Source organism: Lissotriton helveticus, chromosome 8 (assembly GCF_964261635.1).
Source record: "Lissotriton helveticus chromosome 8, aLisHel1.1, whole genome shotgun sequence".
Lineage (NCBI taxonomy): Eukaryota > Metazoa > Chordata > Amphibia > Caudata > Salamandridae > Lissotriton > Lissotriton helveticus.
This window is the reverse complement of record NC_136069.1, coordinates 344,790,981-344,818,705: the sequence shown is the minus strand read 5'-3', so window position 1 is coordinate 344,818,705 and position 27,725 is coordinate 344,790,981. Positions and strand designations below refer to the sequence as shown.

Below are 27,725 nucleotides of genomic sequence, written 5' to 3'. Positions count from 1 at the left end.
TGACCACACCACCCAGCATCTCAGGTAATCCTCTGATTATGGGTCAAGTTAAGGCATTGAAGTGGCTACAGTGACTTTTCCTTAGAATGGGAAATGCCCTCTAGTCAATACAAAAGACCTATATCTGGTTTTATTTAGCATAAGACACACAATTAATGGACGGAATGCAGAACAAAGCAAAACATTCACCGCCAGTCAAGAGATCTGGTTAAATCTGTCATTCTTTTGCTCACCATGCCACCCCAGTTTAGACCTGGCCATATGCAAATCAGTCTTGACCCTGTGTCTCATGGGAACAGTCCAGCCCGAACTGCCAAGCCATGTCCTCCCTGGCCCGGAAACAAGCATCCTAGGACCGGGTTCGGGGTTTCACCCCTCTTCATCCAGGATAGCTTGATTCCAGTGGCACAGTGAGCCCAGGACCCACGTCTGGGCATACCTGGCGCACTTAGGGGCCGATTAGGATGGCGGACGGACTTGCGTCCGTCCGCCACCCCTGAGTTGGAGGGACCGTCCGCATGGGCAGCGGCGGTCCCTCCATAGCAATTAGGATGTGACCGCCACCCTGGCGGTCACATCCTGTATGTTTTACATTGCGGCGGATGCTGCTTGAAGCAGCATCTGCCGCAATGCAAAAAACGAAAGGTGCGCATTTGCATGCACAAAGCGGCAGGCACCGCGCGGTGCCTGCCGCTTCGTGCACGCAAGGGCAGGGGGGTACCATAGGTACCCCCCATGTGCACCCCCCACGCAACCTTCACCCAGGGGGCCCGCAACGGGCCCCCAAAGTGACTGTCCGTATGCTTTTCCACGGCGGAAAAGCCGCCGCGGAAAAGCATGACTCACCCTGCATCCTAATATGGCTGGCGGTGTCTGATAGACACCGCCAGCCATGTTATTGCTTTTCCGCCGTGGTCGCCTTCCGACCGCGGCGGAAAAGCGGCGGACGGATTGGGAGACCCACCAGCCATCCTGATTTGGCGGTGGGTCTTTCAGGCCTCCTCGGCGGATTTCCCGCATACTCCGGGCCGGCGGTGGCTTCCGCCGGCCCGGAGTATGCGGGAAATCCGCCATCCTAATGACCCCCTAAGGGTGAGAAAGCAAAAGACACATAATTGATGGACGAGTGCAGAACAAATCAAAACATTCACCGCCAGTCAAGAGATCTGGGTTAAATCCATCATTCTTTTGCTCACCATGCCACCTCAGTTTAGATCTGGCCATATGCAAATCGATCTTGACCCTGTGCCTCATGGGAGCAGTCCAGCCCGAACTGCCAAGCCAGGTCCTCCGTGGACCGGAAACAAGCATCCTAGGACCGGTTTCGGAGTTTCACCCCTCTTCAGCCAATAGAGCTTGATTCCAGTGGCACAGTGAGCCCAGGACCCACTTCTGGGCATACCTGGCGCCCTTAGGGCGAGAATGCAAAAGACACACAATTGATGGACGGAATGCAGAACAAATCAAAACATTCACCGCCAGTCAAGAGAAATGGGTTAAATCCATCATTCTTTTGCTCACCATGCCACCCCAGTTTAGACCTGGCCATATGCAAATCAGTCTTGACCATGTGCCTCATGGGAACAGTCCAGCCCGAACTGCCAAGCCAGGTCCTCCGTGGACCGGAAACAAGCATCCTAGGACCGGTTTCGGAGTTTCACCCCTCTTCAGCCAGGATAGCTTGATTCCAGTGTCACAGTGAGCCCAGGACCCATGTCTTTATTTAGGGCATCAAATAAGCTATAGACACCCATCGAGTGAACTGTGGAATTACCTAACACTGAGGGAAATTACTTTAAATCCCCGAACAATATAACAGGTGCATGGCAATCTTTGCAGTGTTGTCACTTTGAAAATATTATTAATTGTAATACATACAATTGGAATATCTCAGCTATGTATAACTGAATTTAGGAGGGAAGCCTCACTAGACGTGCCAGAGGCAGGGAAGACTAATCTTTTGTAGTTCATTAAGGCCAGAGCAAGCTAGCTATATCTGAATCCAAAGCACTGGCTTTTTAGACAATAACATTATGAGAGTTGTATTTTTACTTTTATATCTACAGGTTTATTAATTTTGTAAGGGAACTAGCTGTCTGCTAAAAGGTATGTATGGCTATGTGTGTCATGCATGACTTGAGGCCACTTGACAGCAGTCTTTAAGAGAGCCATCTTTGCCATGAACTCTCTCATTGTGATATTACAGACCTCAAACATACTCATTTTAAAGTCTAGGAATATGAAAGATTGTATCATGCATACATGATATGCCCCATATTTACAGAACATCAGGCCAGTCATGAAATTGCACAATTACCAAATTCAACAGAATTTATTCCATCGACTTACAAACAACGGTGTGCTGATGATCTGGCTGTGCCTACGTTTATTCCTATGACATGTAGGCCATACACAGATCTTTGCAGTGCAGGCGGTGAATTAGAGGAGTTGGCCTAATTGTGGTCGACCTCGAATCTGGGGACCTGGGTTTGAGTCTCGGCAGTGATGCTGAACATCCTGTGATTCTTGGCAAATCATTTAATCTCTCTGTGCCAAACAAAAATGAATGTGTCCTCATGTAAGGCAACTGGTGCTGTGTAAAGCGTAACTGATACCCGATTCGGGTCAAGTTTGTGCTATATAAAACTCTGTTTAAAAAAAAAAACGGATTCTAATTTTGTCCGATGTCTTTCAAGCCGGCATCGTCTATGTTGACGAGCCTGCAATTTGGATTGGAGGCCTGCCTGGCCAACATTGCCACCGGTCTTAGATTAAAATCAGACGTCTCTGAATACTAACACTATCTTCATATTCCTGAGGTTGTAATTTAGACATATGGTTAAAGATATTTTTATGCAAAGTCATACATCGTGGGAGGGATGTAATACATTGCATGATGGTTGAGTGCCTCCTATATAAGTATATTTTAAGGAACCCAAAAATATAATTGTATCCATATTACACCAGTGTCCTGTGAAGGCAACTCATATTGAGAAGGAGAAGTTTGATACCGCTCCCTTTGTTTTACTCATGCATTTATTTTTGCATTTGTTACACCTGTGACACCTGTTACAAGTAGTAGGGAACAGTGTTTACTAAATTGAGAAATATTCCAATTTTCACCCCTCGGCATGTTTCTATGAGCTCTCCGAGGAGCATCTCAATCAATTTAACTAAATATTCAGTTTGGGGTTGGGAAGGCAGGGCATGAGTTAGATATTGGGGGATGGGTTACTCCGTCACAATGGTGACAGATATCCCGTCCGCCAAAATATAAATCTAATTATATCGTATAGGATTTATATTTCTGTGGACAGGATATCCGTCACCATTGCAGAATAGTAATCAATCCGCCAAGATCTAAATCAGGCCTATAGTTATTAAACAGAGCAAGACACAAGAGCAGGTTTCCAGCCTTGTGGCTATGGAAGGCGCTCTCTTCCTGGAGTACATTTAAACACCGAAACTGAGGAGTCCGTTTCAAATTGGTAATGTGTGGAAGAATATACTGACTGCAGCACCTTTGAACGAGAAAGCAACTTGCATTTGTTTGATTACTATTGGGATGTGCTGACACGTGCATGGGCGTAATGCTGCCTAAATCCTCACGCTATTGGAAGTTTTGGAAGACTGTGGTGTTAATACCTTTAACACTGTTGAAAGAGTTTAGTATGCCTGACTACACACAGTGGAGTAGTGTGGCTCACTGGTTAGAGGTGGCAGGCCTGAGAGCAGAAGTCAGCCTGGGACCAGGGTTCAATTCCCGACGCGGCAGGGTCGTGGACCTTGGTCAGCGGACTCGATAATTCTCGCTTCGGTGCTTACTCTAATCAGGGGTTCCACTCGGCAACTCTGGGCATTAGCTTGCCTAATCTCCACAACGGCCCCACCAATTCCGGGGATGCCTGGCTCCACCTTGGGAACTCCCAGCAAGGGACCATCCCACAGGGAAAGCCAGGACGGGTTCCCCAGAGTTATACAGCGCCGGGACGCCCCGTTGCTGGGGCAGCTGTGCGCTTTACAAGTATACTACATTTACATTTACATTTACAGAAGAGAAATTTTATGCCCTGAAGAAGTCTTTTTTAGGGTGAAACTCATTGGCTGCATTATTTTTAGAGAAAAAGAAAGAAAAAAATAAAAACAATAAAGCAAAGAAATTAAATACATCATGCAAGACCTGCGACCATTTATTTACTTGTTCCTTGAATAATAATTGGTTGTGGTTGCCTCTCTATTTGTATATAATTCAGGTGTCCAACCTAAAACATAATAAAATAGATACAAATTATAAGAGCTGCAGAATACCTAAGAAACATATACTGTGTAAGCAGCACTGTAGTCTTAGCTCAGACAAAATGTTTTTCCTCATGCCATTTTTGTGGTGGCATATAAACAAGGTGATAGGACAACTCCTAGGATTCCTTCCCCGGATCCTGATGCCTTCCTTAATTTGCTTCAGTGACCCGCCAAGTTTATCGGAACCCACCTGTGAAATACCTGAGTCAATTAGATCGGGCTGGACAAATCCAAGATAAATCCTCTAGTCCTAAGTACTTTTCCCAGATTGAATTCTTCAAGGGAACGTCTTACACCACTTCCCTTCAGAAATATGGCACTAATGTATGATCCAGTGCTCACCGTCAATTTGAGTCCAATGTAGATTAGGAGGAAGACAGATGTATCTGCAAAAAAAGCAGTCCGTAGTTCAACAGTTTCCTTTCCTCTGTTCCAAATGCTGATAGATGTAATTATCTCTACTCCTCCATGGTTAGGGCAGTCACAGCATGGGAAGATGGTGCCAAGATGGGGCTCAGACGTCCTCCTCCAAACTCTTTCCTTCGTTGCATAGCTCCATCGCCAAGTCATACCCTTAGCAAGTCACTATGTGGAGCAAGAAGCGAGAAAGTCATTGATTACGTCGCAAACATGTCCCCTCAGGTTAGTCCCTCTCAGCCTGCATAATCATGGCTGCATTGAGTGCACTTTGCCCCCATTAGCTAGTCACAGGAGTGCAAACAATGGGGTAAGCTAGAAGTCAAAGAGCCGGTAGTGATTTCAGGTCTACATAGCTTGCAATCTTAGCCGAGGAGATGGCCTGGTTTCTTTACATTTCTTTCTTGACTTATTGTGGTGAAGGTCATTCTGACCCGTTCTTGGCATAATTTCTTAGCACATCTCTGTGTTAGCCACGTTTTCATCCGTAGAGATCATGGCATTGTATTGCATACACTGCTGCTTTGGAATTTTTGCATTAATATATTTCTTGAACGCTTGTAGACCTTTGGGCCAGATGTATGAAAGCATTTTGCATTCGCAAATGGTGTGAACTGCAAAATTCGGCCGTTTGCGAATGCAAAATGGCCTTTCTTCATCTATGAAAGGCTTTTGTATTCGCAATTTAGCTAACCACAATATTTTACGATTACCTTAATTTGCGAATGCAAATAGGGAACCACAATTTGCGAATCTGTAATACACATGTAAGAAGCCTTTCCTAATTGCGAACTGTGCATTTAGGAAACTCTAATTACCATTAACTTCAAGTTGATGGTAACCATGTACAACCTTCGAAAAATACACAAAAATGAATTTTTCAAAGTGCCATGTAGCGCACACATGCCCCTAGAGCATGTGTGTGCTTTACATGTGCACATTTTCTTTTTTTTTGGGGTGCATCAGGGGGGCCTTAGGGCCCCGGGCACTCTTGGCTTTGCATTCGCTAATGTGCGATTACCAATTAGATAATTGCAAATTAGCTAATGCAAAACCATTCGCACCTATGGGCCTGTAGGACCATAAGAATGAATGGAGTCATATAACCTAATAGCGATTCGCTTTTTAACGAATCACTATTAGGTAATATTAAGAAATCTCAAAAAGTTTACCGATTCCTACATGCATAGCATTTTGTGATTCCCAAATAGCGATTTGGTAAAAATCACTATTTGGGAATCACAAAATGCTTTTTTGATACATCTGGCCTTGGTGATAATGGATCTGAATTCTTTGCTACCTTTCTTCTTCGCTGCTGTTAGAAAAGCCAAACTGTACTTGGCTGGGAACACCCATTTAACATTACCAGAAGGCTCTTATAATGAAATCTGGGCCCTGCTGCAAAGGTGCTCCCGATTGTGATTATTGATTCTTTAAAGAAACTTGACCAATGCAATCCCTCCAGCCACACCTTATATTTCAATTTGTTTCTGAGACCATATTGTTGTCCAATAAATGTGGTTGTACCATAGAATGTTTAGACGTGACGATTACATATTACTTGCAATTGTAACATTTTCCTGATTTATAAAATATTGCTCATTTGTCAAAAACTACCACTGATTTACAGTAAAAGATGTGGTTACTTCCTGAAGATCAGCACGACATAGGTACAATTTCGTGCTGAATATATTCACCTTCTAGAATTCCGTTTCTCTAACAAAATCTATAGTGGGTGCAATGCAGACTACATGGCACTGATCCCAACTTTTCCTATACTTCTCAGGAATTGTTTTAGGACCAGACAGCAACAGACTTGTCATCGAACGGGTTAAAGAGGATGATGAAGGTTACTACCAGTGTGTAGCATCCAATCAGAGAGGAGCAGTGGAGAGCTCCGCCTACATCACAGTACAAGGTAACCACAGCACGAGACGTTGCAAATGAAAGCTTTGCTTCAAGTTCTGCTGCTGAGTTTGATTTACTTCTTTTTCCCTTTCTCATGTGCTCCTCTCTCTAAGCTGGTTACCACAGTGGAGTTCTTGCTCTGTCTGCACAGGGAGGTAAGTGACTCCAAGTCTACCCAGCATTAATTCCTAATACAGCTCTAGGAAAATAGTTTTCAAGAGGGAAACGAGTACTTGAAACAAAAACTTTATTTTCTAGAAACACATGGCCCTGTTCACAAAGGCTCATTCAATGAGAACGTGTGAATAGCCTCTTCAAATTCAGGAGTAAGTGAAAAGCCATACTGACTCACAGACAAATGTTGCTTGTAACATTGCAACCACACTGCTTCACCTCTACCTCATCTTCACTATATCAGGGAGTATTGCATTATTTCAGGGGAAATTACCCTTCATCCACACACCCTTATTTTTTTAATATTTGTGTATACATTTTCTCTCAGTGCATCATTTAATTAAATAGCTCTTGCCCATAACTAACTTAACTAACTGACTTGAGTCGATGTAATGCCTCACGATCTAGAGAAAACACTGTAGAAGTAAGGTGTGTGTGGAAGTGGCATAGTGGAAGTATTCCCAAAAAGTGACTTCAGGTCACTCATGAACTGATCATCCAGCCTGATTTCCAAATGCAGTTCTGTGAAAATAGTTTTCAAAAGGGAGAATATTTGAAAGGAAGCCATGCAAGAATCGAGCCTCAGCTATAGTGCCTCATTTATTGTAATTTGTACACAGTAACATCTTTCAAGCTTGAAGGAGAGCTTAGTCCTGTGAGTAGCCTAACCATTGCTTCCAAGGTATCAGACCCATTTCTTCCAAGGAATCAGACCCATTGCTTCCAAGGTGTCACTGTACAAAAGCCACACTGCAGACCATGGCTATTTAAAATGTGAAGTTGTAGGTATGCGGTCCTTATTATCAGGAACCAGTTCCCAATACTTCTTAAAAACACCAAACTAAGGGTCCTGACTCACATCGATTTTCTGTTAATAATTCTTGTAGTACTCCTAGCCTACCTTTGTATTCCAGGAGGAAGCCAACCTTAGCCAGGAGTACTCCTGTCTTACTCCTGGAATTCAGGAGTAGACAGGGAACACTACAAAACTCACTATTACTCATGCCACTGTTTTTGTGTATTTTGGTTTCCATGGTAAATTATACATTCAACTGTTTCTCATCTGGTGCAGTTTAGTTTGTCATAAGCTATCTCTTTCCTGAGCTGTGGCTTAACAAGATAAAGAAATAAAATACACGAGAATCAAAGAAACTGGGATTCAAGATGTCTCCCTGTGGGAAGAATCCAAAAAACGGGGTTGATCAGCAAGGACAATGAATTAAAGAGCAGTCCAGTCCGAACTGCTGAGCCATGTCCTCCATACACAGAAGCAAAGCAAGCCTAGAACTTGTCTTGCACATTTGCGCTCATCAGTGAAGCACGTTAGTCTAACTGTCTGCTGTTGTTACCCGCCGCCACTCTTGCCTACCAACGGATATCTAACCTGTAGAATATTTAAGCAATGCGTCTAAAAATGTATGGCTAACAGTCTGATTCTGTGGTGGGCAGTAGTGTAAAATCCACTATTTTCCAGTAGATGCAGTATATCCACCAATTTCCTCTTCCTAATTCACTACATCAGGGATAATTAGACTGTTGGTAGTTCCACAGGCAGAAATCCAGCAGTCACAGCAGATTTACCACATTTGTAAATAGGCAGGTTTGCTGCAACCCTGTCGATCAGGCACAAAGTCCTTATTCTTGTACCTCGACGTCTGCAAGACACCAGAATAAAATCACTGGTCCCCCCTGGATGAAGACTCAGTGGTAGGTCCTGATGATGTGCACACATGGGCACCTGAGATCGGCTGTGTTCCCAAAAATGAGAAAGTCCTAAACCAGAGGTGACCTTGAGCACACAACGTTTGGAACAACGTGGTATCTTTACCACTTCCTGTCAATGTTCAAGCTGGTGGCATCAGGACCTCAAGGCTCTGTAGATACCCTAATGCCAAGGATTGCACACATTTATCACCCTCACAAACAAAAGTGACTTGTAACTAAGGCATTGGCAGTCACTTCTCCCTGAATGCTGCTGCTCCTTTGTGAATTCAGCAACCAACTAGGACACAGGGTTCACACAACACCGTTGGTACATTTAGATGCTTCAGTCAACCTATTCTGTAGGCAGTGTGGTCTTACCCTGAAATCTTTCTAGCCATCACAAAGTATGCTTAATAGAGCTAGTGATGGCAAAGTGATCAAGGTCTCAAGAGGGTTCGACCAGTGCTCACCGAAGCTTTCAGATTTATAAAATAATAGGGCTTCCACAGGGTTCTTACCAAAACGGAGCAATCTGTTTTGGCACTAATTATAATTCATAGAAGGTTTTCCTGCAGGGTTTCTAGTCCACAGTAAAGAAATTGAGCACTTGGTGTGTCCCCACGTCACAATACCCAACACAGAGGCGAACGTTACTGCTGGTCTATTCAGACTGGGGGTGTCACATTGGATGGCAGCTGGCTCTGCACCTAAAATACCAAAGAAGTGCCTATACTACTCAACTGGCCACGGCCACTGCATTACCTCTACTTACACTATATCCTGACAATAAATGTATGGCAGTTTTTGCCAAAAGCCTGCAAGGCCAGCTGCAACCGCCAACAGCTTAAGGGACCTTATTTGTGTAGTTGCTTGTTGAACAGCAAGTGGAAGTTGATCCCAGAGCCTCCGTCCCTCGTGTTGGGGCTTACTAATAATGTAAGTGCTACCCAAAAGTAGGTCTATAACGATGTCATTGAATAAAAGGAAAATTCCCTGAATTTCCATAGTGGTTTTGCCATTCCTAAATATCATTCAAGCTGGTAAGATAAGAATGCTACACAAATTGGAGACGCGCGAGCCAAGATGGCCTCCGCTTGAGAGACCCAGCGCGTTTTAAGCCCATTTTTTGGCAAAAAACAACAAATTCAGTCAGGAAAGTTCGCTAAAGGAGGTCACTACATTTATAAAGGCCTTACCTAGGTTGTGGAGCAATTTCCTTGGATTTTAGACAGCAGAAGTGGGTTTTTTCACCACCTGGTTCCTGCTCCCAGCACAACATTCAGGTACAGCCAGGCTTTCTGTCAAGGGGTGAAGTGAACTTTCAAGAAAGGGCCTGGCTTGGGCCTAGCCACCCCCAGCCCATTTTAGCTGCTGCACCAGTCATTTCTTGGTTATTCCACAGCTTTCACTTTTTCATACATTCTTTTGCTCCTGCCATTATAATTCTGACTCTTTTGAAATAAAAAATGGAAAACAAAAGCTCTATTAATAATAAAAGGAGACAGCAAGTTTCTCCTCCTTCTGCTGAATCAAAAGTAGTAGAGTCTTCTGAACTTCACTATCTTTAATATTGGAGGAAATTCAGGCACTTCGTCTAAATACAGACACAATTGCATCTGAAGTAAAAAATGTACGCAAAGAAATGGCCAGTCTGTCAATGGAAATATTGGATAATTCCATCAAAATACAGGATAATAAGGTCAAAATTGAGTCATTTACTCCACTTGTGGCATAAATGTCACATATGTGCTCAGCACTATTGGACATGGAAAGTCGTAACAGGCAAAACAATTTACGCATATTTAATTTACGAGAAGATGTTGAGGGATTATATTTGGAGAATCTAATTCCTGGCCTTTTACAAATTAAATTTCCAGAAAATTTTGAAACTGATAAGGCTCATAGGCTTCCCTCACATAGGAACCCTCAACCACAAAACCACGACAAATAATTTTTAAAGTTCTTCGACACCACCATTTGGTTTTAATCAGAAAAGCTGCAAGAGAAATACCTTCATTGATGGTAAATGGGAATAAAATATTTATTCATCAAGACTTTGCCAAAGAAACTGTCTCAATTCACAAGGAATTCACTGTTCTTCATCCTCAATTACGAAGTCTGGGCTACAAATATGGTCTCTTTGATCCATCAACGATGCGCATTTGGAAGGATAATTTCTCAAAATCTTTTCAACGTCCTGAAGAATTGAGACATTTTTTTGATCATCAGTCACAGGACACAATGGATACCAATGACTGCTACTTGATTTATGCCAGTTATGTCTTTTCTGACATAATACTGAAATTTCTTTAAAATGGGCTCCAGCTGTTCCACTCATGCTTGTAAGGCATGTGTGCGTTTCACATTTCACATTTATGTCTTCTGTTTGTCGTTTTTTCCATGTTTTTTCATTTTTCCTTTCCTTCTTCTTTCTCAGGAGCTACCTTTTTCTTATTCTCTTGATCTTCTTCTTTTATCTTCCTCTTCTGGATCTCTTTTCTCCTTCCTTCTATTATGGCTAATACACATAATATTAAAGTAGTTTCATTAAATGTTAAAGGATTGCGCCATCCATGTAAACGTACAAAAATTCTAGATTATTTAAGTAGTTGTAAAGCTGATATTTGTTTTATACAAAAAAATTACACTGTCAAATTTTGAGTAAAACTTCTGATACAGATGTTAGATATATACTCGTTAAAATTAAAGTTCATGACTCATTTCTATTTTTATTAAATGTTTATGGTCCTACAGCAGATGACCCTGTTTTTTGGACTAATCTTACAAAAGAGGTTCTAAAGGTTGGTAATGTCCCTGTTATTGTTGGAGGTGATTTTAATGTTATCTTTGACCCTTTATTAGATACATTTTCTCTTACTAAATGTCACCCTTCTAAAGTTTATTTTGCTTTCAAATCATTTATTCAAGCCACTACGTTAGAAGAGGAGATTACATTTTCCTAAAGAAAAAAGTTTAAATTTTTTTTCAAATCCTCATAATTCCAATTCTAGAATTGATTGTTTATTGGTTTCCAGGCAACTAATTAATTCAATAACTACTCCTAAAATTGGCATCATTGATATCTCAGATCATGCAATGATTTCTTTGGTTTTGAATTTAGAATTAACTTTTACTAAAAAATCTAGATGGCGAATGAACACTGGTATAGTTTTAAATGAGTATAACAAACCATAACTTTTAACCCTGAAGGTTCTACTTCTATGGCTAATAGATGGGATGCTTTTAAAGCTTATATTAGGGGTGTAACAATCTGACCCACGAAAATAAAACCTTTAATGCAAATGCTAAAAACCTACAAAAAGAAATTGCGAAATTTGAACCACTTTTTATTACATCTAACAACCCTCAATATAAATTTAAATTACAAAAATTGCACGACGAAATTAATTCAATCCTTAGTAAAAGAGCAGTCATTCAAATTTCTAATGCTAAAGCCAGATTTAGCTTTAATGCCAATAGATCTGGAAGACTTTTAACTAATTATTTACGCATAAAAAAGGATAAAACTCAAATCACTTCAATTCATGGTTCACATGGTAAAATTGCTCTATCTCTCAACAAAATTGTTAATGATTTTTTTAATTTCTATTCTACATTATATAATAAACCTGATTTTCAAGATGTTTCCTTAATTGATTCCTTTTTAAATTCCTGTGAGCTACCCAAGATATCACAAACAGATAAAATTGGACTTGATGCACCTATCACTAAAGATGAAATTTTATCAGCCATAAAATCTCTTAAAAAGAATAAATCTCCTGGTCCTGATGGGATTCCGGCGAAATTCTACAAAGAATTTCAATCACACCTTTTACCTTTTTTACTTCAACTTTTTATGTTTTTTGGTTCCTCGGGAACTACCTCTGGTTCTTTTACAGAAGCTTTAATTATTGTACTTCAGAAACCAGATAAAGATCCCACTCTTGTGTCTAATTATTGTCCTATATCTTTAATTAATCAAGATTGTAAATTACATGCTTAAATACTTGCTACTAGATTAGGCCCTATATTAGATTCTATTATACACCCTAACCAATCTGGTTTTATGAAGAATCGATATTCCGCAAATAATAGAAGAACTTTGCTACATATTATTGAACAAAGGTCTACTCTAACGTTACCATCAGGTATTTTAGCCTTAGATGCTGAAAAATCTTTTGATAAAATCCATTGGAAATTTTTATTTCATACGTTATCATCATTTAATTTTAGAGATTATTTTATACGCATGATTTCAGCTCTATATTTTGCCCCTACTGCTCGTTTATTTATTAATGGTCAAGTCTCAAATCAATTTTCACTTTTTAGAGGTACAAGACAAGGATGTCCTCTTTCTCCACTTTTATTCTTAATTGGCATTGAACCTTTCCTTACCTCTATAAGAAAATGTGATAATATTAAAAGAATCAATATTAAAGAGGTTATTGTTAAAACTCTTGCATATGAGGATGATGTGCTTTTATTTATTAGTGACCCTTTATCCTCATTCCCCTCTCTAATGGATATTATAACAAAGTATTCTGCAGTTTCTGTATATACTTTAAATACTAACAAAACTGATTTTTTTTTCCCTTAAATATTTATTGCACTCCAGATATGCTTCCCATGAATGAAATAATTTGGCAAAAGAATAAGTTGAAATATCTTGGTATTTTATTTTCCTCATCCATAAAATCGACAAAAACTTTAAATTGTGACTTTATCTTAAATTATATTAAAAACAAAACGTCTAAATTGCCATCATTACATCTTTCGTGGTGGGGTAGAATGGATTCTATCAAAATGACTATAGCTCCTAAAATCTTTTATACCCTTGCCATGATTCCTTCGAATTTCCATTAACGTTTTATAAGGATGTTGATCAATTTCTGTCTAAGTTTTTATTGAAGAACAAATCTCCTCGTATTAGTTATAAAAAATTAAAAGCCCCTAAACATAATGCTGGATTCGGTATCCCTGACTTTTAAAACAAAGTTCATTATGGTTTATTTACTCCTTTTTAAATAATCCCCCTGCGTGGCTATGTATTGAGACATCAATAGAAAATCCGTTTCCATTACCCACTTTGGTGACCATGTCTAACAATGCTAAATTTTTTCACAAATCAGTGATAATTAAATCCACTAAAATGTTATTTAATGATCTTGACTTCATTTTTCTTTTTCCCATGAATAATACTGAAGACCTATCACTTTGGTATAGTAATGTTATTAAGTTGAACAGAAATATTAGTTTTTGCTTTTCATGGATTAAGGCTGGTATTTTTTTATTTCAAAGATGTTTACTCCAATAATAGTTTTATTTCTTTTGAAATGTTACAATCAAGATTTGGTTTAGCTAAATTCAACCTTATTAAATATCAATATTTGTGTAATTCAATCTTAGATTCTTTCCCCAATGCTATTCCTTCTAATGTTATAGCTGATTTATTAATTTATATTCAAACTGTTTCCAAATCATCTCATAGTGTTTCTATTTTATACAAAAAATTAACAAATAGTTTAGGTAACAATATAGATATGATTTCAACTTTTTGGAATAATGAACTTTCACTTTCTTTGTCTAATGATACGTGGAAAGATATTTGGCTTAGTAGTATATCTGGTTAGTTGCCTGTTTCACTCTACCAAACCAATTCTTATATTCTATTCAATTGTTTATGGACTCTATTACATTTATTTCAAGCTAAACTTCTTACCTCTGCAGACTGTGGGCATTGTAAACTACAACCAGGTACATTACAACATATGCGTTTTGATTGTCCTTTAGTTTTAAAATGTTGGTCTGATGTTTGGGATATTATAAAAATAAAGTTACAAATTCATATAGATGTTTCCTACCAAATACTAATATGTAAATCTGCTATTTTATCACAAAACTTAATGATTTAGAAGGTAAACTATTTAATTTCCTAATTTCTGCAGTATTGAAATCCATCACTTATTGGTTACCTGTTGATGTATATTTATCCTCTTAATGTTGTATTTATATCTTAACTTTTGATTTTATAATTATTAGACTATTCTTGTTATAAGATATAGTAGCCCTATTTAAATCTTTTGCATTAATGGTTATACGTATTACCTTCTGTATTTTTTTATTAGGTATTTTCACTAAATAATACTATTTTATGTACTGTCTTTGTTCATTGTTTATAAACAAAACTCAATAAAATATTTTGAACTCAAAAAAGAATGCTGCGCAAATTAATTTCAGAAATTCAGAATTTGTTGACTAAAATTACAAGCCCATACACTCAGAACAGGCAGCAGCCACATAATGATTGACTTTATTTCAGGTGTCAATAGCACTGCAATGCTATTGACTGGTTGGACTGAAAAACATAGGAACCTGAAGATCGCTATTTTAGCCCCAGCTCTCTAACAGAGCACTAGCGCATCCCCTTAGCATGGACATCATTAAGGGGTCAACAGGGGTCACTAGGGCGACCCCCTGGCTTGCACCTTGCGACCCCTGGCCTCAGAGGAATTAGGGGCAGCACATCAGATAGGGAAGAAAAAAGGGGGTTTTGCAGCTCTGTTTAGATATAGTACCTGGGAAATGAAAGGACTGCTGCTAATAGCCTGAAACAGCACAGTTTTCTCCTCAAGTCAGATTAAGTAAGATTTGAAATCAGCAATATTTGGGCCAACTAACTTGCAATCTCGATATTTTGAGTGCATACCAACTATGTCATACAGCCACTGATGATAGAGGCAGTACAGAAGGTTATGTACATGTATACATGATCTGGGTCCTGGAGGCCACTACTTGGAAGCAGGAGCAGCCGAAATGCACACTCAAACTATAAGGCAGTGTTATCAAAGAGCTCACTGTCGTGCTAGGAAATGTCATTGTAATGTCCAATACCAAATATTGGATGCTGAAACCAAGACCATAGCTACTAATTCTGTGCATGAAGATATACAGAGTTAGGGAAATGGCAGCTGTTACATTAAAAGATGTATTTTTTTAAAGAGTTTTATATAGCGCGAACTAGACCCGAGACATCGGGTATCAGAGCGCTTTACATGAGCACCAGTTTCATTATAGAAGAATTTTCTGCAACCGTTCCTCACAACCACCTTTGGATCACAGCCAGAGACTTTATAATTGAGCACACGCCATGCACCCTCTCCCCTACAAAACAGTAAGGCTTCTACAGTTGATTCAAGAAACATCCAGCGATGGAAGCTGACAGGCATACACCACCTAACTGGGTCTCTTTATTTTGGCCTTAATATTACTACCTAACTAAAATGATAAGTCTTCAATTTGGTCTTGAAGACAGTCATAATAGGGTAAAACTAGATATCCTGGGGTAAAAAGTTCCAGATTGTTGGGCCATGAACTTAAAAGGAAGGGCCTCCACGTATTAAGATTAATTTCATGCACCTTGTGGACTCTCTTCTTGCTCCGAGAGCAGGAGAATAGGGACATATCCTAGAGATCAGAGAGAATATGGCTAATTGATGCAAACACGTGATGGCCAGGCAGGCAACCTTGAACCGGTTGTGGTATGCTAGTGGTAGCCAATATAATATGTGATGTACAACTAAGCTAGGATCTTTAGTTCCTAATCCATACACAGCATATACTACAGCATTTTTGGCTCTTTGTAATCACTGAAGCAGCATTGTAGGAAGACTTGAATAAAGGACATGGCAATTGCTCAACCAAACCATAATTGTAGTTTACCCCACAAGGGAGTGATAGCAAAGGGAGAAGAACTTTATCTCCACTTAGATGGTAAGAATAATTTTAATCACTGCATTTACTTGTGGGCCAAGGAAGGCAACACCTTCAGAAGACACCATTGGTGTTTCACTTCATCACCCAACTGGAAGTCAATGCTAAAATATTAGCTGGTTTAACGACTCTCAGTGCAGATATAACCTTGGATCCAAAACGAATCATATTATGTTGGAGCTGTTATATTTTAAGAAATCTTCTGATTCCTTATCTCACTCGCAGGGCTAAACATTCTGTGGACCTCTCACGAGCCGGCAGATATCCTTTAAACAGGGATTGGGATCAACTGTCCCAACAAGCCCACCAGCCGCTGCTTGTTTCAGAGGGGAATGGAACGATAGGAGTGCCCCGCGCTGTGCCACTGACCGCAGGACTGTTGTTGAGTGGCCTAACCTGCTGCAGAGAAGGGTAGAAGTGGGCGAGACACACAAGCATGTACCACTTTGCGATTTCAGCGTGCACCGCTTGAGCCTTGTGAGGGTGACTCCTAGGGGGAAGACACAGATAACTCTGGGACGAGAAACAAACGCTGTGCCCACAATTGCCCCCAAAGTTAGGAATTGCACCTGATATAGAGATCGAGCCGAGGGACTTGGTTGAGGCCAATTTATTCTTTGCAGAGCCTTCCCAGGGCAGTGCCTGACTTCAAGATGGCGACTGGGACCATTCTTGACCACCTCTGAGGGGGACTCCGGAGGCTCCGGGCCACTCATAAACTGAGCAGTTGGGGCATCTCTTCTGATCCCCCTTTACATAGGTGCTCCATCCTGGGGGCATTTCAAGGACGTGATGTCTACTGTATGATCGGACCAGGAAAACGCCTGCCTCTTAGATGGTGGCCACCTCCTGCCCCCGTTCGGCCCGCTGTCTTCTCCAGCCCTCTGGTGTCTGCCTCTCCCGGCTATCGAGCCTCCTGCTGATGGCACCTTGATAATCACTGAAGCAATATCCCATGCCCATCTGGATTTTGTTTGGCCAGTGGGTTTCTCATCTCTCCAACTCCCAACCAGACATCCGGCTCAGCCTCTACCCATCTCCCTGTTTTATCTTCCTTCCACCCCACCCCCTGACAGGGGAGTCTGAGCATTAGGGCTGATGCCTGGTGCCAGACAGCTATAGAGGAGATTGGCACTGGTTTGTCCCCTTGACCGTCACCAACCCAGACGGACATTGAGTACAGTTTCTCCCCGCTCTCCCTGTTTAGTCTCCTTTCTCCCCCTCCCTTTGACAGCGGAGTCCCATCATTATGGCCAACGCCCGGTGGAGCTGCCAGACAGCTATAGAGGAGATTGGCCCTGGTTCTTCCCCTTGGCCGTCACCTACCCAGCCGGACATTGGACACAGTTTCTCCCCGTCTCCCTGTTTTGTCTCCTTCCTCCCCCTCCTCTGATGAATTTACCTTAACACTGCTTTTTAATCCTATGTTTGATTATGCTTTGTAACAAAGTTAACTTGTAACCTGTAATTCACTGATCCTCATGTAAAGCGCTCTGATACCTATGGGTCTAGCCAGCGCTATATAAAACTCAATGAATAAAAATAAGCATGTTCAAAATCATAAAGACGAATAGATGAGTACCTGCTCCTCCCCCTACTTGTGCAGACCACAGAGACTCCTCCTGGCTCGGCTTGGTGGGGTTCTGGCAACAGGTCTGGCACGCTGGCGGCCCCTTCATGCTTCACTTCTTTATCGCTGGTGTTGGTGACCCCAACTGTTGTGCATGCCTTGGCAGACGGCTCTGCCAGTGCCCCCCACCGACGCTGCATCATACCTTACACTGCTGCACGTCCGCCGTCGCCCATTGGGGCCCAGCCCTTACTCCCACTGGAATGTGCAGACCCCACACAACGCAGGTTAACCTTTGGTCACAAAAAACTGCTAGAGACACTGCCTTCCACTCCAAAGCGGATGAGACTGCGGACCAAGAGAGTTACAACGCAGCGACTAATGACATGCCTGCTATTATGACGGAACAATAGGCAGGCTTTGGTGCAATGGATGCATGTTTTGATACACCTGCTGGCCGTATAGACAGGTTGAGGAAGCACCTGGATCGTCACTGGTGAGGATCTATGGCGCTTAGGTGCGAACATCGGGACTTGAGGACACTAGTGTCAAAATGCAGAAATGTCTAGACAAGATGGACCGTATCTTGAAGCAGGTGGCCATCAAAAACGAGATTTGGAGTCCAGGTCTCGGAGAAATGATATACGCATTTCTGATATTGCAGAGACCACAAATATGGGGAGATCGGATGCCTTTGTGGAACCGCTTCTTAATGAACTCTTTGAACGCTACAGTTTCTCTCCCACCTTCGCTATTGCGCTCGCACCTCGGTACCTTGGCCCTCACCCCCCCCCCTGAAAGCACCTTGTTTCCTCATATTGCACGGCTCCTCAATTACAGGGACAGGGACACTGCTCGCCATTTGGCCCACAAGAAGGGCCCTCTCCGATACCACAGTGCTGACATCTCCATATACCCAGATTTCACTCCTATGTTCCAGGAGGCCCGCCGTAAATTGGGCAATGTGAAGAACTCTCTCTGTAAACAGGGCATCCACTATGCACTGCACTATCCAGCTTGCTTGAGTGTGGAGCTACTAGGTCAAAACCTGTGTTTTTGATGCCCTGCTGTTGCCTCTGCATTCTGCAAATGTCTACGAGCTAAGACCCCCCCCCCCCACCCCCCTCCTGATCGGTCCGTTCCGTATGTGACTGACTCCCTTGCCTGCCTACATCCCACTTCTCCAGACCCCCTGCTCCGACGTGATTGCTCTGGATGGACATGATCATCAGCGGCAGCTGTCCCTCGGCGAGGACCCCCAACAGTATTTTGATTAGTGGATTTACTGTATTCACTATGACTGTTGCTTCATCATAATTGCGGTTGATTAACCTCTAAAGTTGCATGTTATTATTTATACTGGGCCCCTGCCACCATGTTGTTTCTATGCCCCAATGGTGTATACCACATTCTTGTTACTGGGTTTGTTATGTTTTTTGGTTTTCCTTATAGGATTTAACTGGATACTTTATGTTCCAGTGTGGGTGGGGGTTGGGGATTTAGGATTTGTTTTGATTCTTTTGTACAGCCGTTCATCAATGTCTCACTGCTGAAGCACACCTCGCAAGGCCTACACCTCTATCTATTATGCGCCCTCTTGCAATACTTTATCATCTTTACCATGCCACCCACTTCAGGTAACAGGTCAGTAGAACTTACCCTTATCACCTGGAACATCCAGGGAATCAATAACAATAGGGAGGGGAAACAGGTACTGTCCTATCTAAACAGATACGGTGTTAAGATCTCCTTCTTACAGGAGACACATCTGGCCATTACCACTAATTGTTCGTTTGCAAAACCTGGGGTACGCACAGATATTTTTCATGTTACAGCTCATACTCCCAGGGAACTTGTATGGTCATACATAAAAGCGTCCCCTTCACTCTTCTATCCAGCCAACCAAACCCAGATGGCGTGAACGTCCTGCTCCAGGGTATCCTTGTGGACAAACAGGTGGCATTGTTGAACATTACCCTCCCAATGTTGACGAGCCTGACTTTTTTCATAACGTTTGACACACATGGGACGTATAGACATTGAGTATGTGCTACTGGGCGGTGATCTCAATGTACCGCTGGGCACCCAACTGACTTGTCCAGCAAACACCACAGTAGCACACCCCGGTCACGGGATGTGTTGTGTCAAATCATGGATTTGTATGTTGTATACGACGTTTGGCGCTACCTCCACCCCCGGATATACTTTTTATTTTGCCCCCCACTCTGTTTGGTACAGGTTGGACTATTGGTTCCTCTCAGCCAATGTGGATTCCTGGATGTGGGAGATTGCGGTTTTACCACGCATACTGTCTGATCACAGCCTGGTCTTTTTACACTTGCAAGTCCCATATGGCTGCAACGTGGAGCAAACTTGGAGACTCTATAGGGAGTCCCTACAAGACCCAGTGTTCCGGGGCGAGGTTCTAGCTGCGATAACTGAATATTTTGAGCTGAACATGGGGTCGGTTGTAAAATTAGGACACGCTTTGCGAAGCATTCAAGGATTTTATTTTTGTGGAGTGTATATTTCGAAGCACACAGGAGTCCTACAGGACAAATGCGCACAGCTATGGGCTATTGAGTCTGCCCTACGCCACATTGATGAGGCAGCTGCCGCAGACAGATCCATCTGTCTATTCCAAAGATCTGCTTTGTTGACAGACTTTCGTGACCTTGCAGATAGGGAGGTCGCTTTCATTGGGAAACAAGCCAGGGCTGGCCATTACAGAGAGGGAGAACGCCCTGGCCGTACACTTGCCCGACTTCTCTGACCTAGCCACTTACACAATTATCTAATTGAGCTGCGCTCGGAATCCAGACAGCAGGTTTCTGGGAATCGGCGAGTGTTGGCTGAACTCCATCAGTAATATCGGAATCTATACTCTTCCCGTATGCCTGCCCTTCCTGCAGAAATATCCTCTTGTCTCTAGGAGGTGGCATTGGTTTGGCTGACAAATGGCCAATACCAATTTCTGTCCGAGCACATCACGAATCAAGGAAAGTGTAGCACCCATTGACATATTTGATGGCTCAAAGACACCTGATTTGGATTGGCCATATCTCTTGGCATTATACAATAAATCATTAGTCACAAGAGTTCTACCCCCATCATTACACAAGGCTGTTCTTGTGATATTGGTGAAATGAGGTAAGGACCCCCTCTCCCGCTCTTCATATTGCCTCTTATCTCTTTTGAATCACAATTATAAAATCTTGGCTAAGGTTCCTGCCACAAGGCTGTCACTTCTAATGTAGCATATCATCTCACCCGTGCAATCCAGCATTGTACCACACCACTTCACCTCTCTGAATCTACACATCATATTTGCGGTTCTCAATAAGAAATCATCCTCCACCCCAGCGGTTGTGGCCTTGTTAGATGCTGAAAAGGCATTTGATTCCATTGAGTGGCCCTTTTAGAGAGCAGCCCTTGGTAAACTGGGAATCCCCCCAAGCTTCACCTCCTCAATTTGGCTTTTATATACCCAACCTGTAACTCGTCATCGCGTCAATGGTTCACTCTCTGAACCGTTCCTCATCACAAGACGGACTAGGCAGGGTTGCCCCCTCTCTCCTTTTCATCATCGCTATGGACCCATTGGTCCGCTACATGCAGGACCGCTATCTGCATCGTGGTCTCCAACTTACCCATGGCCCACTTCTAATTTCCTTATACGCAGATGATATTTTTACTTTTTATTCACCATCTGTCGGAGAATTTATCACCCCTGGTACAGGAGATTGTTCACTTCGGCAATTTCTCTGGTCTCCGAATCATCTGGGACAAATTGGAACCATTCCCATTGACCGATGCTGCATGCCCTTTGCCCTGGCTGGCCATTTCTTCTCCTGGGTAGCACTAAATATCTGGGAATATCGCTACACAAGAACAGAGAGCAAATATTGCAACTCAACTATGGATCAGCGGTAGCTAAACTTGCTTCCCAAAGAGACTGCTGGATCAAGTTCTCCTTCTTCATGGCTGGTCGTGTATCCATCATTAATATGGTCATACTCCCTCGTTTCCTATATTTATTCTTGAACACTCCTATCCCACTGCCCCACGGGCATACGCAAGTATGCTAGAACACCCTCACTCTCTATTACAAGCGTGGCAGGCTTGGAGTCCCTGACCACTATTTGTATTATCTTGTTGCCCAATGCCAGTACTCCCATCACTGGTAGCATCGGTTGCTTGCATCCCCTATTCGAAACCGGAGCAGGCTCAACTTGGTGACCTCGCACATGCTTTACTCTTGCCAAAGGGCTTCCCGTTGGATGCCACTTACACCCATACGGTATCCATGACCTGCTGGGCTTGGCGCAGGCTACGGCAGATGTTGGGTGGAGGCCCTCTACATTTCCCTGCACTTCCACTACATGAAAATCCCTGGCTCCCACCCACCAGTGAAAAGCTTGTACAGCGTGTACTTTGATGTCATAATCTCATTACCCTCGGGGAACTATTCCTGGGTGACCATGTTTTATTGCAGACCCCTCACACAGGATTTACCATTTCTGGATCATTTCATCTTCCGGAGAATCCAGAACACATTGTGGCCTGTGGTTCCGACCTTCCCGCTGCCCCCTGAGGATTTCCCTCCCTTGACACTTGTTGTGGAAGACGGAGATGGTGACCATCTAGTTTGCTGGCTGTTCCAGATGTGCGCAAGGGTGATAGGAGTGTAGGTAGGGAACAACTTACGGACAAAATTTGGTCATATTGTTGCCCACAAATCAAAACCTTTTCAAGGAATAATAGACACAAATTAATACATTTCAAAATTCCTTCATTGTATTTATCTCTCGCCCTCAGATATTGTAAAATTTGATCCTACTAGATCTGATCAGTGCGCTAAATGTCACGCCTTTGGTGCTGACTTCGTGCATCTAACCTGGAGCTGGCCAAAGATTTCTACATACTGGACCTAGGTTTTTGAGCCTGTCACTGCCATGACTGATATAGAGCTCTCCCTGGATCCCCTTCTTGCACTCTTGGGATATACCAGCAACATACCATGCTCCTCAAGCCGCTTCGTTTCCATGTGCTTCCTCTTAGTTACACGCGAGATAGCGCTGCGGCGGTCCCGCTGCCCTCACATCCTCTGCCTGGCTTAAAAGCATGTAATGTTGCGAAACAGTCAGTGAGGACTACGCCCTTCTGCAGCCCCACTCTTCTCGTCCCAAGGATATCTGGGGGCCATTACATGATTATCTCCGTGGGGACCTAGACACCACGCCCTAGGGTCTTTCTATCCCCTTGCTTTTCAGAACGGCCCTTCGTCTGCCCCTCACATTTCTGTCCCCCCATAATTTTAATTTATTGGCATTGCTTTTTTTTATTTTTTATATTTTTATTGACATCACATAAGGGTAATATGCCGAAGTACCAATTATATACATAAACATCATCACAACAAATAAATAAATAAATAAATAATAATCAAACCCCTCCAAAGTGGTTAATCATCCTGATCTGGGACATTCCGATTCCTAGATAATAATACTTTCTTTATTATACAATAATACTCTATATCTAAAAGTCCATAGGGGCCCATATTTTCGCCTTCTTGACCATAGAGGTTGTACCCCTAGTTTTAGCCAGTGCAAATTCCATGCCATAAGTCGATTTAATAATAGACCACCAGTGATACATTGTTGGGGGTAACGGAGAAACCCACTCCCATGTCTTTCGTAATGCAAATATTGTGTATCTTTTTACTGACTATGTTTACACGCTTTTAATATGGTTATTGTCATTTTGGAGGTGTGCTTGCAAGCAGTGTATTGTTGTTTTGTTTTTCTACTACTTGAAAATCAATAAATATTTTTTTGTTTAAAAGCAAAAGGTTTTTATTAAGGGGGCTAGTGTTTTAAAGTGGAGAGTTGCTCTGAAGGGGTGGATAGTGTTTTGGAGATGTGCTTTAAAGAAGACCTGGAGATGCTCAAAATGGACTCTGTGACATAAAACATAAGTGTTAATATTTCATAGAACTGCAAATTAACATTTAACCATAGGATACAAATATACACATTCAGAGTGCCCTACACTTGTTACATTTTGGAAGTAACACAGCCTTGCTATATGCTTTTAGTTTGTCTTCTCCTGCTTTTGGAGTGATCCCACACATCCCCATTCACCCCGTACTGTTTAGTATTGGTTTTTCCAGTATGCTTCTCTATTCCTCTGTCCTTAAAATGTTGATAGCATAATGTGCTCATTTGAATTTGAGGACAATCTGTTGAAACGATATTGATGACTAGGGCCCTTACATTACCTGCTGTTTAATTGGCCTATTGTAAATTGACTCTCCACCCAGCTCCTGTAGAAAATCCTCTTCTGCACATGGCTGCCATCCCTTTCCTCTGTTAGACACTGCTTGGAAGGTGGTTCTCAGTGCATGTTTACATGGATGCTTGTACATGCATCTAAAGCTGCTCTAGTTCCTAGCTGCATGTGCGCAACCTGCCAGTTATTTGCATGAAGGAGCTGGAGAAGGCCCTCAGCAGGGTCCCCTCTGCATGGGCCCACAGGTGTATGCCATAAAGCCAGAAGGAGGCTAAAAGGCAGGAATGTGTAGCATATAGGTACTGGGAACCTTTTAAGGACAACAGGGTGCTGGGAGGCCCAGAGAAAACTGCACACCTGTACTTGTTGCAGGGATTCTGCTCTAGGATAGAACTATCCTTGGAGCCATAGAACATAAGGTCACCATACCACCTCAGCGTCTATGAGTCTGACTAACTACAATGCCTCACTTGCCTTCCTAACCTTACCAGAGAAACAAGTGAATTGGCACTCCAGAACACTCTTGACCCACTCAGGGATCACAGTACCAGGATAAACCCTTTTGCACTATCACTCATACTTGTCTACAATAAGACAACCAGGAGACACAAAGGAAGTTTAGAATATAGCATTAGAGCCTGACCTAGTGGGCTCTACCAGCCATTAAAGACCTGCTCCAGCTTTAACAAGGAGCCGGCCTTTAATGGCCAGTAGAGCCCACTAGGAGGGCTCTAAGGCTATTAGAACATTCCGCCCCTAGAGGGCAGACTGTTCTAATTACTAAAAACAAAGGTTCTCGGAGCCCAAGGGGGTTTAAATCCCCTCGGGCTCCGAGAGGCCTTTGTTCACAGCAGCAGCTGTGAACAAAAACAACATTGGAATGTTGCTCTGCGGGCTTCTACCGGCCCGTAGAAGCCCGGACCACTCCATTGTATTCAATGGAGTGCTCCACATTCCAATGTTCTAATATTTATTTAAACTATCATGCTCTGAAATGCAGTATACGTGCCACAATTAGAAAACAAACGCATAATAAAAATACTGTTAGCATGATTCATAATTCACATACCATGAAAAGCCCTGTCATTTTATAGGACAGAGTGACCTAAACCCCGCTCCCCTGCTACTAAAGCTAAATTAATGTATATGAAAGATCTCTGAGATTACTGGCAGACCCCGTACTGTAGCATACACAGATAAATGCTCTACATCTCAGCAGACACAGTGCTCTTCTCTCAGAACTCTTGATCCATGTGTTTTTTTGGCTCATGGACTCATCTATATGATAGGAATTGTGTGCAACTAAACAACAGCTGCATTCTTGTGTTATGTCTAGATGCGTGGCTGGCCAGAAAGAATAACAAGGGACACTGTTGTTTGACCTTGCCGGTGTTGTTCAGACTAAATCCCAGGAAAAAACAGAACGCAAATACATAAGTGTTGGGGAGGATGCACAACTGCAGGACAAGTCTGGTCTTTGCAATTGTCGAGGTGCCAGCAGCCAGGCAGGGTTTGGTACCAATTTTGGTTCAGGTGCTCAGTCCTTGAGATGTTGGTTTTTCTGTGTCCTTCTTCTGGTCCCAGGTAGTTGAATCTGTCACTGTGGTGTAAGGCAACCCCAAAACACTAAATTTAGGATTTTTTAGGGGGGTATATGGTAATAGCCAGTGGGTTACCTACCACTGAGGAGACCACACCCCCTATATGACCACTTCCTGTGGGTAGTGGGATTATCCTTGACCCAGAAGTTTTACAAGATGGTGAAACCTTTCTCTGGATGCCCAAATCAGGTAGCCCACCTTATGTGTATGACCAGCCTGTGAGTGAAACACGCCTCCTGAATATCTAATTTCCTGCCTTCTCTGGTGCCAATTGGGCCCCAGGTCTGGTGGGGAGCCAGGGTTGCTTTTCAAAGGCTGCAGAGGCTTTGAAGCCTCTGGCCTTGAGATGCTAATTCACTAGCCATCCTGCTGGAGGAGGTAGGAACACCTTCTGCCGAGCAGGCATAGTTTCTGGCCTCTGAGAGCACTGGCTCTCCCTGGCCGGGGTCATAAACTCATCTGTGGCTGCAGGATGGACAGTACCAGTCAGCCAACCCACTAAGTGTCTAGTAGGGTTAGAGTGGAACCTCTAAAGGGCCCTCAGGGTGCACGTCTTCATAAATTCAATACTGGAATCATTAGGTATTTATTAAGATGAGATGGTTGATACCAAACACAATTATTTTCAGTAAAGTCATTAATTAGGTTGGTAACTCATAATGACCAGTGCCCAGTACATATCTTTAAAATGGCTTCCTGATTACTTGCAATGACTAGCAATGGAACTGGTAATCACACAGGCATATCTGCTCATGCAGATGTGCCCTCACATGTAATACACTGCACCCTGTCTTAGGACTTCAAAGATCTGCTCCATCAAAGATGGTGGCTTACATATAGTACATGTAGTGTACTTTGGCATTGCACATAGGGAGCGGGCAATGTCATGTTTTTTAGAATGGTTTGTACTGTTTCACGCATCCGGCAATGGCAGTCTGCATGCAGTTTGTGTGTGGGTCCCTTAAGGTGGCATGATACATGCTGCAGCCCTAAGGGACCCTCTGTAGTACTCATGCCCTGGGTACCAGGGGTACCGTCAAGTAGGGACTTTAAGGGGTGCTAAAGTCCTTGCCAACTGGGTTACAACTAAAATGTGTCTTGTTTTAGCGAAAGGGCACTGGCACTGGGGCCTGGTTAGCAGGGTCGCAGTGCACTTCCGTCAAAGAGCATCAATAGCAGTGAGCAAACAGTGGGGGTGACTATAAAAAAAGAGGCACTTTACTACGGAGAGGAGTGCAGATCGTAAGGGGTATTTAAAACACAATAGGGCATATTAGCAAGGGAATTGCACCACCTAAGTGTCACTTTTTATGATGCTCCAGGGGCGCAATGTCATTCTCCGTATTTACAATGTGGCGCTAAGCCACTTTGCATGGCTTAACGGTGCATTGTAAATATGGTACCCTTTCACACAGTTTTCTGCATTAACCCCTTGACCGCGTCGAAAATTCCGCCGCGGTGCGGGTGATTTATGGCGTGGGCGTGGTTCGGATGGCCCCCGGCCGTCCTCCGCACACGCCCACCGTGACGTCGGACGGCCGCCGTCCGTCCGACGCATGGAAGGGGTTAAAGGTGTATTCAATGTCTTTTGCTGTGGGCGTTCCCCCACAACACCCATTGCTTTTTGACACTGCCCCAGATTTACAAGGATCTGTAAATCTGAGGCAGTGCCAAAAACTAACACCATTAAAAAGCAGGCGTCAGAGTGGTTCAACAAGAAGAAATACTTTTATTTCACATCGTCTTTTGCTCTTTCTATGTGTGATGCATTCTGCAGCACACATTGAAGGAGTAAATCGCCTTCAATGATTGTTTATGTGCTGGAAGGTGTCGCTTCCTGCACATAAACAATCATCCCTGCAATGCAGGCACCCTTGCAACATGGCTCAAGGGTGTCTGCGTTAGAGCTAGGCAGCTGTTTTATCACTGGCGCAATGGAAAACACAGGTGTGCGCTGTATTCTTGTGAGTACAGTTCATCCCTGCATTTTT

General features: G+C 42.8%; 1 protein-coding gene across 2 annotated transcripts in view; it reads left to right on the top strand.

Annotated features, from left to right (window-relative positions):
* FLT1 (fms related receptor tyrosine kinase 1) overlaps positions 1 to 27,725 on the top strand; it is a 370,086-nt gene that overhangs the window by 176,607 nt on the left and 165,754 nt on the right. Inside the window, exons 15-16 of one of the 2 annotated variants that reach the window (XM_078657126.1) lie at positions 6,503 to 6,634; positions 6,738 to 6,779. In XM_078657126.1, the coding sequence (XP_078513252.1) occupies positions 6,503 to 6,634; positions 6,738 to 6,779 (174 nt within the window). The remainder of the gene's footprint in view (positions 1 to 6,502; positions 6,635 to 6,737; positions 6,780 to 27,725) is intronic. The other variant, XM_078657127.1, reaches the window with a different exon arrangement.